Source organism: Glossina fuscipes, unplaced genomic scaffold (assembly GCF_014805625.2).
Source record: "Glossina fuscipes isolate IAEA_lab_2018 unplaced genomic scaffold, Yale_Gfus_2 148, whole genome shotgun sequence".
Lineage (NCBI taxonomy): Eukaryota > Metazoa > Arthropoda > Insecta > Diptera > Glossinidae > Glossina > Glossina fuscipes.
In genome coordinates this window covers 2,066,240-2,080,749 of record NW_023998491.1, presented here as the reverse complement: position 1 = coordinate 2,080,749, position 14,510 = coordinate 2,066,240, and the positions used below count along the sequence as shown (strand labels likewise).

Genomic DNA, 14,510 nt, shown 5'->3' with positions numbered 1-14,510 from the left:
AAAAAAAAAAAAAAAAAAAAAAAAAAAAAAAAAAAAAAAACAAATATCTATTAACAATAAAAAATTATTTAAACTTCCTTTGGCAAAAAGATTCCATCACACAGTAAACAGAAACTATTAAGCAAATCTCATGTAAAAGGAAATATATGGCTAAACACAAAGCTCATTAAAAAAAATATTAAAATACTTTAAAATTAAATTTAAAAAAAAAAAAAGAAGAAAACAAATTGTATAAAACAAAAGCAATCGCTAAGGCGGTTCAGTTTGGAAAATTTGCTAAATTAAAAGAACTAAAAGTGTACTCTTTTTTATTGTGGCTTTTCTTTTCTATTTAATTTTAACATTCACGGTATTCACTTACTATATATGTGGTCGCGCACACACAAAAACAGTAAGTTATTCTTATATTAATATATCTATCTATATAAATATATATGTATGTGTGTAATATTTAACAAATTTGTTATCCGGTTCTCTTTTCAAAGTGTGTTTTCTGCTGAATCTATTTGCTAAATGAATTTTAATTAATTTTTTTTCTACATGTTTTTCATTTTTCTTTTACCGATCAAGATAAAAAAAAAAAAAAAAAAAGAAAATGCGTAAAAGAAAAAAGTCCCTTTTCCTTCACCAAAAAACAAAACAAAACAAATCAAAACAAAAAAAAAAAAAGCTACTTGTACTCACTTAGAAGGTAAGCCTTTGACCAACTTTGCTAATGTTCACATTACACTTTTCTTTTGTGCGTATTTGCAGGCACGAGAGAGGAAGAGGTTTTTATAAGGGTTTGCAGCCTAGTTTGGTGCGTGTTGTGCCGGCCACCATGCTCACTATATTAACATATGAAAAGGTCTCATATTTGCTATTGCAACGTTCTCAGCTGATGACGACCAACCAAAAGCGTAGTAGTTAAGCGTGTTCTTCTAATCGCTTTAGTTTTTTCACCTTTGTATTTATGTATATGTTATAGGCACGTACATTCGATTATTATATTTCATAATTTCTTTGCAGCTTTATTTTAATTTAGTACTTAAACTTTAGTTAAACTTATGTCTGCGTCACCAAAGTGGAAACAAAGATTGCGAACAAAATTCCTTTCATTTTTTTAGTACCTAAGTTGAAATCTTTATTTTTTACAACTGGATTTTTTTCAGATTATTTGAAAATATTGGAAATTACGTCTTATAGTTTTTTTTATTTTTTTTTTTGGATACATACATTTTTATAAATAAACAAATATTTGTTAAATGTTGATTCATGAAAGAAAAAAAAAATTAAATAATAATAATAAAACCGAAGAGTTAGTGTTATTTTCGATTTCTTCCTATAGAAATACTTTCTACTGCTGATTACACTTTTACTTTTTTAAATAAGTTGCGGATTATGTCGGGGTCGAAGTGATTGCTTTCGTCCCTTTGACTGTTAATTCTCGGTCAGCCTATAGTTATGCACTAAAATTGCATTTAATTAATTTTTGAACATATCTTTCGGCTGCTTTTATAAAGCCCCTAAAAATTGATTTTATTTGAATTGTTTAAAAAAATATGGCTTTTTAGAGCAAGGTGGCCAGATTCTGGTTGTACTTTGAAACAATTTTCTCATTTAGAGTGCCTTGTATATTCTGATTTCTTCAAAGAATATTCTACTACTTCTGTCATGCTGTACGCTATTTGTGGCACATCCTGTTTCAAGAAACATAGAGTCTCGACTATTCCGTTCCATTCTCGCTTAACTGCTGCTACGGTCTTCAGCTCTTTCCGCGTTTTGTTGGCTTTTGATGCTTCTATGCCCATCTGTTAGCCCCATATTGTGATTCGGTCCGCCCTTCCTAGGGCTGCCTTGGCGATTTCAGTCCATTGGATCTCTGGCGATATCGGCTTGGGGTCTCCGCAGATCGTACCCTACCGTCTATCTTCAATTGTATATAGTTTTCCCCTTACGCAAGAATACCTTTTGATGGTAAAGGCTTATGCACCCTAAAAAATATGGTTAATGCCATAGCAAAAGTTTTGGATAGCAATTTGGTTCGTGCAAGTAAGTACAAAGTGAAAATTGGTTTTCTGACACTTATTTTGCGCTCTTAAATACACGACTGTTGATCATAGGTAACCATCGATCAAGGTACAGAAAACAATTTCATATATTTATATCATAAACCATTTCCGATCCGAACGTATGTTAGGATAATAACATATTTTATTATATCGATCAATTCACAGACCCTTTCTGAATCGGTCTAAGCGTGTCTGCCCCTATTGTTTTCGTATGTTCGACGTACAGGCCGCAATGTATTATAATAATTACAATGTCGACTATAGGGTTTAGACTATTTCTATTCTATTTTCTATTAAAAAAGTTGCGTTGGCACTTTATTGAAAGCCTTAAAAAATAGTTGGGGATAGGTGGTAGGTGACATAAAGTCAATCAAGTTTAAAATTAGCTCAATATCAGTTTAGTGAACACATTTTCACTTAGAATGTTACAACTCGGTCTCTAAACCGATCAACTGCTACGCATCGCGACAGAATGTCTGTGAAGATTATGCCTTTTCAAAATAATCATCCCTCAATAGCTTACGACACGCCTTGTATAGATCACTTGCACAGCAATGGATTTTAAAAACAGCAGTAAAGTATTCAGTGTGAAATTTAATTTAAGACAAAGACTTGACTGATGGTCAAATGTCGTACAATGGCTTAAGGAAGTCATTTTCGTTCGTGAATAAGGTGATTTGCAGTTCGGTAGTTCGGTGAGGGAAATCGATAAACAAATTATTTAATAAGTAATTAAATGTTCGTGGGCGTCCGTTGAAGTGCTTGCGGATCATATACCTAAGTCAATGGGAATCATTAACTAATTTAGGGTTGCATGTAAAAACTTGATCGACATTTATAATCTCATCTCCATATCGCCTTCAATACAAACTATAAAAGAAGGCTCTCTAAATGGTTCGGGCGATGTCACGTCTTCGCACGACATGAAACTAATTAAACCATATAGCGAGGTTACTAATAGAGTGTTGTGTTAGTGATTACCAGACTTCATCTGGCTTACATTCTCGTAGTCTGTTTATCCTGATGCTTATGATATTTCATTTTCAGAGTTGAAAGCGAGCATAGCTTAGATTTTCTTTCATTTTGGGATCATTTTCGTTTTATGATGACACGTCCCCTTGAAAATAGCTACTCGTAATTAAATCGCTTTCTACATAAACAAGCTGAAGATATAGCTCTTACTCTATTTGCAAGCCTAATACAGCTGAAACTTAAAAATTTTAACTGATTTGAAATGAAGTAAGTGAAGTGAATTTCTTTTAATACGCAAGTCGTTCTTGTTGAGTTTATGAACATTGAAGTGATGTGATGGTTGGATGGAAGTTGGCCATCTCAGCTTTATATAGCGTAGTTATTAAAAAGAAACCGCTCCCCAAAACCACGTTAATAATATCTTAATAAGTCATATAGAAAAACGTTTTCTCAATTAATAAAAAAAAAAGGAAGAGTTAAAACTTGTTTAAAAAAAAAAAAAAGAAGAAAAATATTTAAATGTCAAGAAACCGGATTTCGGTAAAAAAAAATCGTAACGTGTTACAAATAAAAATTAATAATAATTGTTGATCACAAATTTAAATATAAAACAAGAAGAATAACAACTACATAGCAATTATATTACATGTCAGAGGCAGAGTCAATAAACCATGTTGTCGACCGTATAAACACAAAGCTCGGTATAAGACAACATGCAGCCGTTGCCGATGGATGAATGATGTTGTATTTCAAAGTGTAAGTATATATGTAAATTTATTTACATTGTTTACAATTTACTAATATGGAAAGCAGATTACAGTTTATCTGGTCAGGTTATAAGGCCGAAACTTTGTTTTCCTTCTTTTATTATTACTAACTAAAACACAGTATCTCTCTGGTGTGCTCTTGTATTAAATGTATATATATATATATATATATATATATATATATATATATATATATATGTATATATACGTAATAACATAATAAATAACAATAATAGATAATTTCTTTTTGTGTTTGTTTTATTGTTGTTGCTTTTTCAATCGCAGAGCTTGGTGAATATGCTCGAATTTTCCTTATCACTCAAAACAATAAATATTGTATTTAAAGACGCGCGCAAGCTAATTGCGATACTGTAGAAAATTATTTAATTTTATTTTTATACACATTTTATACAATCGCCGCTCCCGTTGCCTATAAGTTGTTGTTTATATTTTTACCACGCAAAACACCATTAATCGAAGAAAGATGTTTTTATAAGCTACAGTTTCACAAAAGTATGCAAAACTTTCCATTTCATATGTAATGCTTAAAAGTAGGCTAAGACAGTAGTAAAGTAAAAGGTTTGCATTTTTCTTGTAAATCACATATATAAAGCTTAGAAATATGCTACAAAGTTCTACAATCATTACTATTATTATAATATAACTAACTTAAGCAAAGAATTACATTCGAAGTCTAAAATGTTAAAGCGCTAGCATCCAAGGCTATCGGCTTTTGTTGAAAACTCTACCACACTTGAGATTTCGAACTCACGACTATTAAGTTGTTCGTCGAGATTCTTTCTACAAGTTTTATAAGAAGCCTTGCAATCGGCGATCACATGGGAACCGAATAATCATCAAAAATAATTAACTTTTTCGCTGAATCTGTGCCACCTGGAAAGCTCTAAAATGTTTTTTCCCTTTCATTCTATGATCAATCAATCAGTAGATGTCCTCGACTCGGCCAATACAATGATGGCCGGAAAGAAAAAGAGGTAGGGAGAAGTGGCTGCAGCCCCCCGGTGGTTGTCGGACCAATCGATGTGTTATGCCTTTATCGACTGAAACTTGAGATAGCCAAGTTACCAAAACTCTTAAAAGTGGATATTCAAATATGCGAAGGAAAACTCATATAGTCTCAGGGTCATTCTGCAAGTGCAAGTGGAAAATTGCAAAAATTTTAAAAACACGTCACCAGATCAGTCATCGATCTTAAATAGAATTCGCAGAATTCGACTTGAAAATCCTTTAAGGAAAGACCCTACTGTTGCCACCCGCGTAAAGAAAAGGACCACATTTCAAGATGTAGAGCGCACAAAAGTGTTTTTTTGTCTTTTTTGCTGTGTTATAATAAATAAAAACACTGGCATCGGAAATAACAATACACTCGCGACAAGAGGTGTATCATGTTTATCAAGTATTTGTAGGACAGAGAAAATTGTAAAGATAGTCGAATAGTGCGCTCGCAGAGGCCGCACTCCAGACGTTTCTCTTAGACAAGCTGAAGTCGAGACTGATATCGCGAAACTCTTCTAAAATATTATGCCTAGTTTTAAATTCCTCGCGATTTAAATTAAAAACGTAAACTAAAATTTGGCCAATTCAGTCCGTACCATTGATTAACAAAAATTTCAAAATCAAAAATGAAAACTTTGGTACAACATTCGACGGTATTAATGACTACACTGTTGTACGAGACGTACATTACTATGAGTTGCAAAGTCTTTGCCGGACGTAACTTTATTGACAGTTAAGGCCATCTATTCACTAATTCCGGTTTCATATTTACATACCTGTCGTATATTTTATTACTGGATTAAAGTAAGTCTATTGGCATGTAAAGCCGCGTTTACGCGTACAAAGCAAGATACGTTCACAGAAATTTAACAGTTACGGTCATCTATTGACAAATTCCGGTTTCATATTTACATACCTGTAAATGTTATTGTACGTTATTACTGGATTAATGCAAGTCTATTGGCATGTAAAGCCAAGCTGACGCTTACAAAGCACGACACGTTCATATTTTTGTTATTGGTTTCTGCTTAATAGTATTTATCAACGAACATTGAACATCTACAACTTATTTTCTTTTGTAGCACAGGTAGATACTCATAAAAGACTCTAAGAAAATAAATTATTCTTGATTACAGAAAATTCCCCATCGACTGACTCGTTTATTATCACTTGGTTGGCTCTAAAATTTATCATTTATCTTCTTAGTTAGCAATAAGAATTTGGGTACAAAAAACTTGATTCGTCCAAAGTCAACGTGATTGGTAAGCGACCTAATCCTTTATTATCCATCGTAAGTGTTGACCTGTATAAATATAGTGCAGGGCCACTTAGAAAAGTAAGGGTATTATTATTATTGCTAACTTATTTAGACCAAAGAAAATTATGTAGTTGTAAGACTAAACAAGGATAAGCACAAGCAGCTACGACTACCTCGCTCTGTTTTTTCCAATGACAGACCATCTAGGTTAGTGTAGTCATCACATTAATAAAGTGAAATATTTTAACTTTCAGCATATCTTCAGGGTTAGACACTCCGAATACGTTACCTTTAAACTGAATATATTGCTATTATTCTAATTTATAAATGCCGGAGAAATGAATATTAGGATGGATAGACGTGTGGCAAACACAACGGCGGATTTCTCTTCTTTTTACGGATGGAATGGATGCTTGCTCTGGTCACTTTGGTGAAGTTAAGTAACGAAACGAGTTTTCATTATTGAACAGATCTCATCAATCAAAAGGTAAAAGTTTAATTCTAAGATTATGTTCACAATTACATAATAAAAAAATACACTTCTTAAGGATACATTGCAGCGGTAAGTGATGGTAGCAGACGTAGTCGCCGTTGATTGGGAATAAAGTTGTGGAAAGAGATTAGGATTAAGATGAGTGTGTGTGTCAATTTTCTCTTTAGTAAGGAAAGTAAGGATAAAAATGGTCCGAATTGGCGGATTGGTTGTGGATTGCCTTGAAGTGACGATAACTTTTCCATTTCAATTTTTACACAAGCTTTTAAAAGAGAAGAATTTATCAACAGAAGACTCGTGTTAAAAAAATTAGAATTTCTTTCTTGCCTTTTTTGTTGTTTTTCAGTGCCAGAAAGTGAGAGAGAGCGAGATAGCTTAGAAGAAAGAATAAGAACGGAGCAGTGATTGAAATTGTAAAGACAAACTCTCTTAAAACAAAGGTTAATTTACCTTGCTTATGATAGGAGGATTTAGATTCTAGAAGCAGCTAGACTTACTCGCCTATTCACCTCGAGTACAGTGGAGTAAACATGCGTACATTTTTTAGAAAGACAGACGAAATGGAAGGAGAAGAAAAAAATTAGTTAGTGAAAAAATATTGAGCGCTCAGAGCATTGAAGTCTATATAATCATTTAATTCATATCTGCTCTTGGAAAGACTCGATTTTCTCCGGTCTATCATTTCTGCTTCTAATATTATCGTTACTACCAACCTTTTTGTCACTGCTATTATCAAAGTGATTATCGCTATTAATATCATTGCTATTACTGCCTACATTATCACTACCATTACTGTATTATTATTACAATTCGTGTTACTAGGAAGTAGAGGATAGCAGGATCCTTACTATCAGCATAAAATACCTGCTTGTACACATACATTAATCTAAAAAATATCGAAACTAGAAACAAATAAGAACATTATAGTTGCGACCATTAGACACCCTACACTATTTCCTCTAGTAAAGTTATTCACTTATTTGCTAATAATACATCAAAAAGTACACATTATTTCCATGCAAATGCGTACATTTCATGAAAGCCCTCATGTTGAAGGATGCCCATATCAGTAAGCTTGGTTTAGTTCCGAAATATACTATTATTTTTCAGGTTCCGTCATAAAAAAAAGAAACTAGGCATTCTCACCCTATAAGGGCCTGCTTTTCTTTACAACTCCTATATACGTTGGGATCTAAAGCACAAAGCATATGTGAAGCATATGTGATTTATATGAAGTGAAGTCCAAGGAAGACACTCATATAGTTCCACTTAATTTTGATGTCAAATTACTACCATGAACCAATTACAGCAATCAGGCCATTTTGGCATATGACGGCTTACATGTCATAAGCTTGCTTCAACGCGGTGATATACAAAAAATTGACGTACGTGTTCCATACTGGTCGATTTCCTTGTCAAGTGACTATCATGAGCCGATTTGCACCATGAAATGTTGCAAGACTACACCTTTCAAGAGATTGCAGCAGAACCGAAACATCTTCAGTAGCTTTCGTTCTTGTGTCAAAGCACAGTGTACCAAATTTTATCAAAATATATCAAAAAATGCGAGCTATAGGTCGAACACAAAAGAACAGGAGAGATGGACAGACGAGGTTAGTTCAGTGCAAAAAATGATTCCGAATCTGTCGGCATAATAAGAGATAGGTCTGTCTTAGGCCCGTTTAGCTGTTACGTATGTCCATACAAACTTAATCTATCGTGCATCACAAGTGGCGTAGGATGCAAGGACGTTTCTTTTTTAATTAATCCCAAAAACTAATCCATACAAGCATGAAGAATGAATTAAATGAGAAAAATTAAAGTAAAAACTTTAAGTTTCCTAAGGCTTAACATTTCTTCGTAAGTAAAGCGTTTAAAAAAAATTTACCCCTATCATCGTTTTCTAATTGGCATAATTCAAAGAGTTCAAAGATAAAGATATAGTGAGAGAGAGAGAGAGAGAGAGAGATAGAATGATTGCGTAAGAGAATAGTTTTATATAAAAGTGAAAGGGTTTCTATGCCATTTAAAGAGTAAGCCACAGAAATTGCTGATAAAGCACGTAAAGTCGCAATAAACATATGTGTGCTTTTTTTTTGTAAGCTACATACATGTGTGTATGTATGTATATGTCTAGGAAAAGAATTGTACACAATATTATATATATATATGTATATAACAGTATTGAAAAAATAACTTACATACATTTCCGAAAAAAATTGTTCATTGCCGGCGTAAGTGATGGTTGTGTGTTTGTCAATTTTTTCTTTTTCTTTTCCTCTTCTTCTTTGTCTTTTCAGTGCCGTATCATATTTTGTTTACTCTCTTGCATTTGCACACAATTTTGTTTTCATTTTGTCAGTTTATGGAAATATTATAATAACTGCTTAAACTGCTTAGCCATTGCCGAGCCATCAAATTGTTTGTTTATATTGCTCACCTTTCACAAAAAAATGTACAGGAAAGCAAATTTTACTCTCAGAAATAGAATTTTACTCTCAGCACTTGTGCTTGTCACTCTTTCGAGTGTATATACTAAGCCAAGAGTAAAAGTTTTTTTTTTTCTTTTTGCTCACGGCGTTCAGTTGACAGCGAAGAATACAGTGAAAATCCTTCGTATGCGATTATTTTTCGCGATTTTCAAATTAAGCGGTTTTTCTACTATATACTAATGCTAACGGACATTAATTTTTTATAAATAGCAAAGATAAGTGAGTTTGCTATCCGAAGATCTCTTCCACTAGTTAGGGGTCAGTTGATCGTGCCTACGAGCAAAACAGATGACAAAGAAGACGGTAGTCATATAGAATGAAAACTAGCCGTTCTTTTATTCCGGCAATATTTCGTTAAGGTCCTTAGGTTTGAATTAAACTAAACTAAACTTAACTTTTATATATATCGAATCCAATATCTTGTTGCCAAAATTTATAGAACGACGACTGAGTATTAAAAACAAAAAAATCAATTAATGGTTTTTACGAAAAACTATCGGTAGGTACGGCCTCATTAGATTTTTCGATGAGATTACCAATATCAGTGAGCAAACAGGTGTTTGTCCGCCCGTCTTTCAAGTCTTTATTATAAAATCGTGAGGTCCCATTACATGGCTATGTGGTAAGTTAAAGCGTCAAAGTCGGTGCCCACTTTGTCTTTGGTTAGAAGAGAAGTAGTGGTAGTAAGGGATCTTCTTTGACCTTTTAGTAATCAATTTCTTAATCGCATTTTAACAGGACCATTGGTGATTTCCTCTGCGATACATTGTTAATGATAAGTGAGCGAGAGAACAGAGCAACTTAACAAACTGTTGAGGATTTTTATAATTTATTTTATTCATTTTTATATCTATGAAGACATATACATAAAAAAAGGGGAAAAAAGGAAAACATTATAAATAATTTAAATGAAATAATAACTTATTTAATTGCAATTTTCTCGGTGAGCGAGAGAAAAATTTATAAAAGAGAAATATTATGCGAAAATAAATAAGTTTTTTATGTTTGCCTGGTGCTAATACTTGGTTGTTTCTATTGCTCTATCGCTCGGAACACTTGCGACCGGACGTCAAAGTGCGAACGTTTTTCTTCGTATTTTCTATTATATTAAATAAAACAAAAAAGAAAGAGACAAAAAATATCGAAATTTTTTCCGCCAATTTTAAATGTGTTCAGAAAGAAGTTTTTAAAAATATTTACAATAAAATCATATAAAATCCAAGAAAACGCATTGCAACGTAAATGTATGTGTGTATATAACGGAGTATTTTTTTTATATAAAAAATTGAATAACATTTTGTTATCAAGTCAACCAAGAAAAAAAAAAATGTTTTACATAAAAGAATCAAACAATGGTTTGTGAATATTTTTAAAGAATTTATGGAAATTTTTGCATATTTTTTTTTTTTTTGGAGAAAAAATCAAAATAAATTTTGCAAAAAAAACATTACCTTTAGTTGAATCAGAATTTTTAAATATTTAATTTGATAACTTAAAGGGGTGGAAGTAAATAAACAGTATTTGCTGCAGACTTGGTTGAGTGGAGCGGCATTTAACAATTTTAAGATTTTACTTCTAGCACATAACGATATAACGTTTGATATGCTGATATGCTTTGGCTATAAAAAAGCCAATCAGAGAAAATAAAAGTCAAACAAAGAAAACCAATTATTTACTAATTTAACTAATGGAAATGGTTGAAATTGCAGTCATAAAAGTGAAATGTAATTGAAATTGGGTTGTCGGAAATGTCATTAACAGTCCTCCTTTTTTTCTACATTATTCATTTATGTAAAAAGTAAAGATTGATTAACGAACCACAATATACAAACATAGTGCTCGATAACTTTGCATCACCGACTAACGTTATGAGTAGGGAGTTAAGGCCTTGAAGTGTGTCGAAAAATCTATATCGTTTTCTTTCAAGTAAATATCAAAGTGTATGCCTTGTGATGATTTTGATCCGGGCAGGAATATGCCTCAAAATGTCCTTAATAAATTTAGAGACTTATATGGACTTTATCTAATATCCATTTATTTAAATTAGAGCCGATAGCCTGTGTTGCTAGTGCTCAATGTCTTTTTTTTAGTCTAAGAATTCAATTCATTAGTCTAAAATTAAAATAATAATAATAATAATAATAGAAGAGAAAGTGTCGAACAAGTAAAATGTAAAGCAATTCGCTTCCAACAGGCGTTTAAAATTTTCAAACTGACTCTAGAAATTTTTATTACACGATAACAAGAGGTTAGGAGACTGCGAGATATGAGTGTGCTTGTGTGTACAATCGTACAAAGTCGAACAAGCAAACTTTATATTATATCCAGAAGAAATACTGAACCTAATATTATTAGCAAGAAGGTGGTAAGAAGAACATAAGACAAAGTCAGACGGTGATAACAAATTTGGAAAGATAGTTAACTATACGTGGGCAAAGCAACCAGCCGGGACTTTTCAATACACTATGTATATTTCTGGGTACAATGTATGTGACAAGTTCAGCCAGTACATAAGTGTTACATTACAAATGTACTAACGCAATCCCTTTTAAAATCATAAGGCAGAGAAGATAACTTTTGAAGCTTAAGTCTTGGAAATACTTGGCTAAATTGACGTTGTTTTAAATGATGAACTGTAAATGGCGAATGTATAAGTCACGATCCGTCCAACCGTATCAATGTGCATGTGCCATAATAATGTATTGTAGAAAAAATTTTTGTCATTTTGTCGAGTCGTTCCATTACAAGGTAATTTCATATCACACATACTCTGCCAGACAGCGGACTGGTTAAGAACAGAATCCAATAGATTGACGACATCGCATTCTGCACCTGGAGAGTGCAGAGAATTATCATTATCACATCATTCTGGGATATCCGTTGTCATCAGTGACTTTAGCTTAACCCGTCATTGTGAAGCCTAATATGAATGGCAATCACACCCGAGGAGGATCTAAGAAAGATGACATATAGTAAAGGCAGCCGTATTGAAAAACCTTATCTGTCCTACACATTTGCTCAAATTTTAAATGAATGATTTTTCAGGGGCAATGTTTCGCTTCACTTTTATGCCAGCCCTGATTAACTCAGTTTTGGTCACCTTCGGTAGAGTGAAGAGAACCCCTATTAACAATACATATATGCGCCTATTTTTTTCTGAAAAATTTCCTGCAATCTTCCGCTATTTTTCAAATAAGTTGGACGCAAACAGGGCCTTGGTTTCGGTTATCAATGTATGATGTTGCAATTTTTCCGACGACCTAATGTTCTTAGTTACTTGTTAAGAACTTGTAACAAATAGTTTTAAATTTCTGCTAATTAACTCATTTGTAAATCGTCCAACTAATCACTGTCAGCATTGTAAGTTAAGAGAGTGTGCTGCTTAACGGATTAAATTGGTTTTGAAGATTGGTCTCAGTTGATTTTAGTTGAAATTTCAACATTTTTTTTATTGCTTTTGAGTTACATTGACTTTAAATTTAATCGAACTAATTATCATCACGTTCTCCTTGGCAAAGTTTTGCTTTATATCCGTTAATTGGTAAAGCAATCATTTGAACAGAAATACATTTTGCAATGTGAACCTTAGACGCTAAGAAAATATTCAAATTTTCAATTAATACTGAGGTGTTTCTTTGCGTCTGAAGAAAAAAAAAAAAAATTGTTTTCATTATAAACGAGTTTTCAACGAACCTATTGATATGAAAAGGAGAGAAACAAATCAGATATAAAATCCAATTAAAACGTTTATATGTAAAGTGTTGGTTAGTTCAATCATAAATTGATTAGAAATAATAACAAAATTTCTGACCTTGAGTCGTTAATGTGTTTTGCAATACTACTCACTTTTTTTTTTTATTTTGTCGAAAAGTAATGTTTCTTACAAAAACCGAGTAAATGAGTCATCGTTTGTTATCATGAAGCAACGAACTCTTCTTTTCTTTTCTTTTTATTTCTTTATTTTTTTTAGAAGCTATAAAATATTCGGAACAAAACAAACTTGATGGTTAAAAAGCGAAGCAATAATAATAAATTCTTATACCTACTACAAAGCACCTGTCAATCGAGTCCATCCACACCTAACCCTTAAGACTTGAGCGCGTGCATTATTATTGTATGGCAGCTATAGTTATACGTGACGTTGTTGTTAGCTTATCTACAACGAAATTCTCAAAAACAACAGTTAACACTCAAAGAACTCATCGTCGTACCTCTTCCTCGAATTTGTTGTGTGCTTGCTTATGCGATTCCACACCCACCAGCTCACCCTACCGATTATCCGCACAAAGATTGCTTGATAGTGATAACGACACGTTAGATTTTCGTAGCTCTTCAACCAGTACGGAGTGCAGTTGTGAAAATTGCCCCAAAAGTGAATACAAATTTAAAAGTATTGAGACATTTAGCGACGACAATATTTCGTCGTCCACCGCGTTCGAAGACAGCCCGGTTAAGAAACCAAATTGGCCGTCATTTCATTCACTTAAACGATACCAAGATAATTCGGCCAACTTGGGAGTCTTAAAAGAAATACGTTCGCCTATTTTCGCGGAAGACGAAGAACCAAAACCGTCGCGAGGTTATTCCTTACGTTCGCAGAAACCGCTTTATGTTAAAAATTTATTAATCGCTCAAGACAGTACATATTCCGCGGAAACCGAAACGGGAACGGAAACAAAAACTGCAAATCCTAAGACCGATACGGTCGTAAACAGTACTATTAGTGGAGGCATAAATATGAATGAAAATAAGCAGCGCATAATACCAGCAACAGTTACAACAATAACAAGAGGATCAGTGAAATCATCAAATGGCACCGATATTAATCGTAATAATGGTTTCGCTCGCAATGGGGTAAGTAATGAGTAATTGTTTAACCTGTCTAGCTTTCTCTTACTTCACTTAAAACCCCGAGTTAATGGTGCTCTTGTGCTCAAATCTATTGATCGCTACTTCAAGTTGCTTCAGTTATCTAACGTGAAATTCACATTCTCAACAAGGGACAATAGGGTTTGCGATGTGCCGGATATATAACGGGGAATACAATTTACGTATATCCATTTGTATGACTGCCTGCGCGGTTAAAATGCTCAGAGCTGCTTAGAGAAACAAAAATGGCCTTAAATATAATACTTCCTCTTCCCTATGGTCGTTTTGGTCGATTCTTATATACGCAATAAATTCCTCCTCTAATCCATGGAGTTTTTATTATTATACTCTTCTCCGTAGGTACGCATCTAATTCTGATTTTACACAAAAAGTTGAAAAGAAAGAAACCCTTTTTTTAGAAGAAGAATTCTCTGTTTTGTTTTCACATGATTTTCCACACGAATTCTATGAATTTTTTCATTCTTACTATTTATAAATATGTATTGTAACTCCGCGTTATATTTTTCTCCATTCCGTTAGACTGTGTCGATTGTATGCGTAGATGAGCGAGATTCACCGTATTATGACTAG

General features: G+C 33.1%; 2 protein-coding genes across 7 annotated transcripts in view; both read left to right on the top strand.

The window, feature by feature from the left end:
- Nucleotides 1-1,163, top strand: part of LOC119641364 (mitochondrial folate transporter/carrier) — a 21,827-nt gene extending 20,664 nt beyond the window's left edge. Inside the window, exon 6 of the mRNA XM_038039962.1 lies at nt 754-1,163. Within this exon, the coding sequence (XP_037895890.1) occupies nt 754-910 (157 nt within the window). The 3' untranslated portion in view covers nt 911-1,163. The remainder of the gene's footprint in view (nt 1-753) is intronic.
- A 4,216-nt stretch (nt 1,164-5,379) lies between these two features.
- The window catches only part of LOC119641363 (ras and EF-hand domain-containing protein homolog), a 28,847-nt gene continuing 19,716 nt past the window's right edge, over nt 5,380-14,510 (top strand). The window contains exons 1-3 of one of the 6 annotated variants that reach the window (XM_038039958.1): nt 5,380-5,611; nt 6,320-6,552; nt 13,021-13,904. In XM_038039958.1, the coding sequence (XP_037895886.1) occupies nt 13,167-13,904 (738 nt within the window). In that variant the 5' untranslated portion in view covers nt 5,380-5,611; nt 6,320-6,552; nt 13,021-13,166. Of the gene's footprint in view, nt 5,612-6,319; nt 6,553-10,051; nt 10,299-10,364; nt 10,406-10,611; nt 10,775-11,626; nt 12,815-13,020; nt 13,905-14,510 lie in introns of those variants that run through there. The other 5 variants (XM_038039956.1, XM_038039959.1, XM_038039957.1 and 2 more) reach the window with 5 other exon arrangements.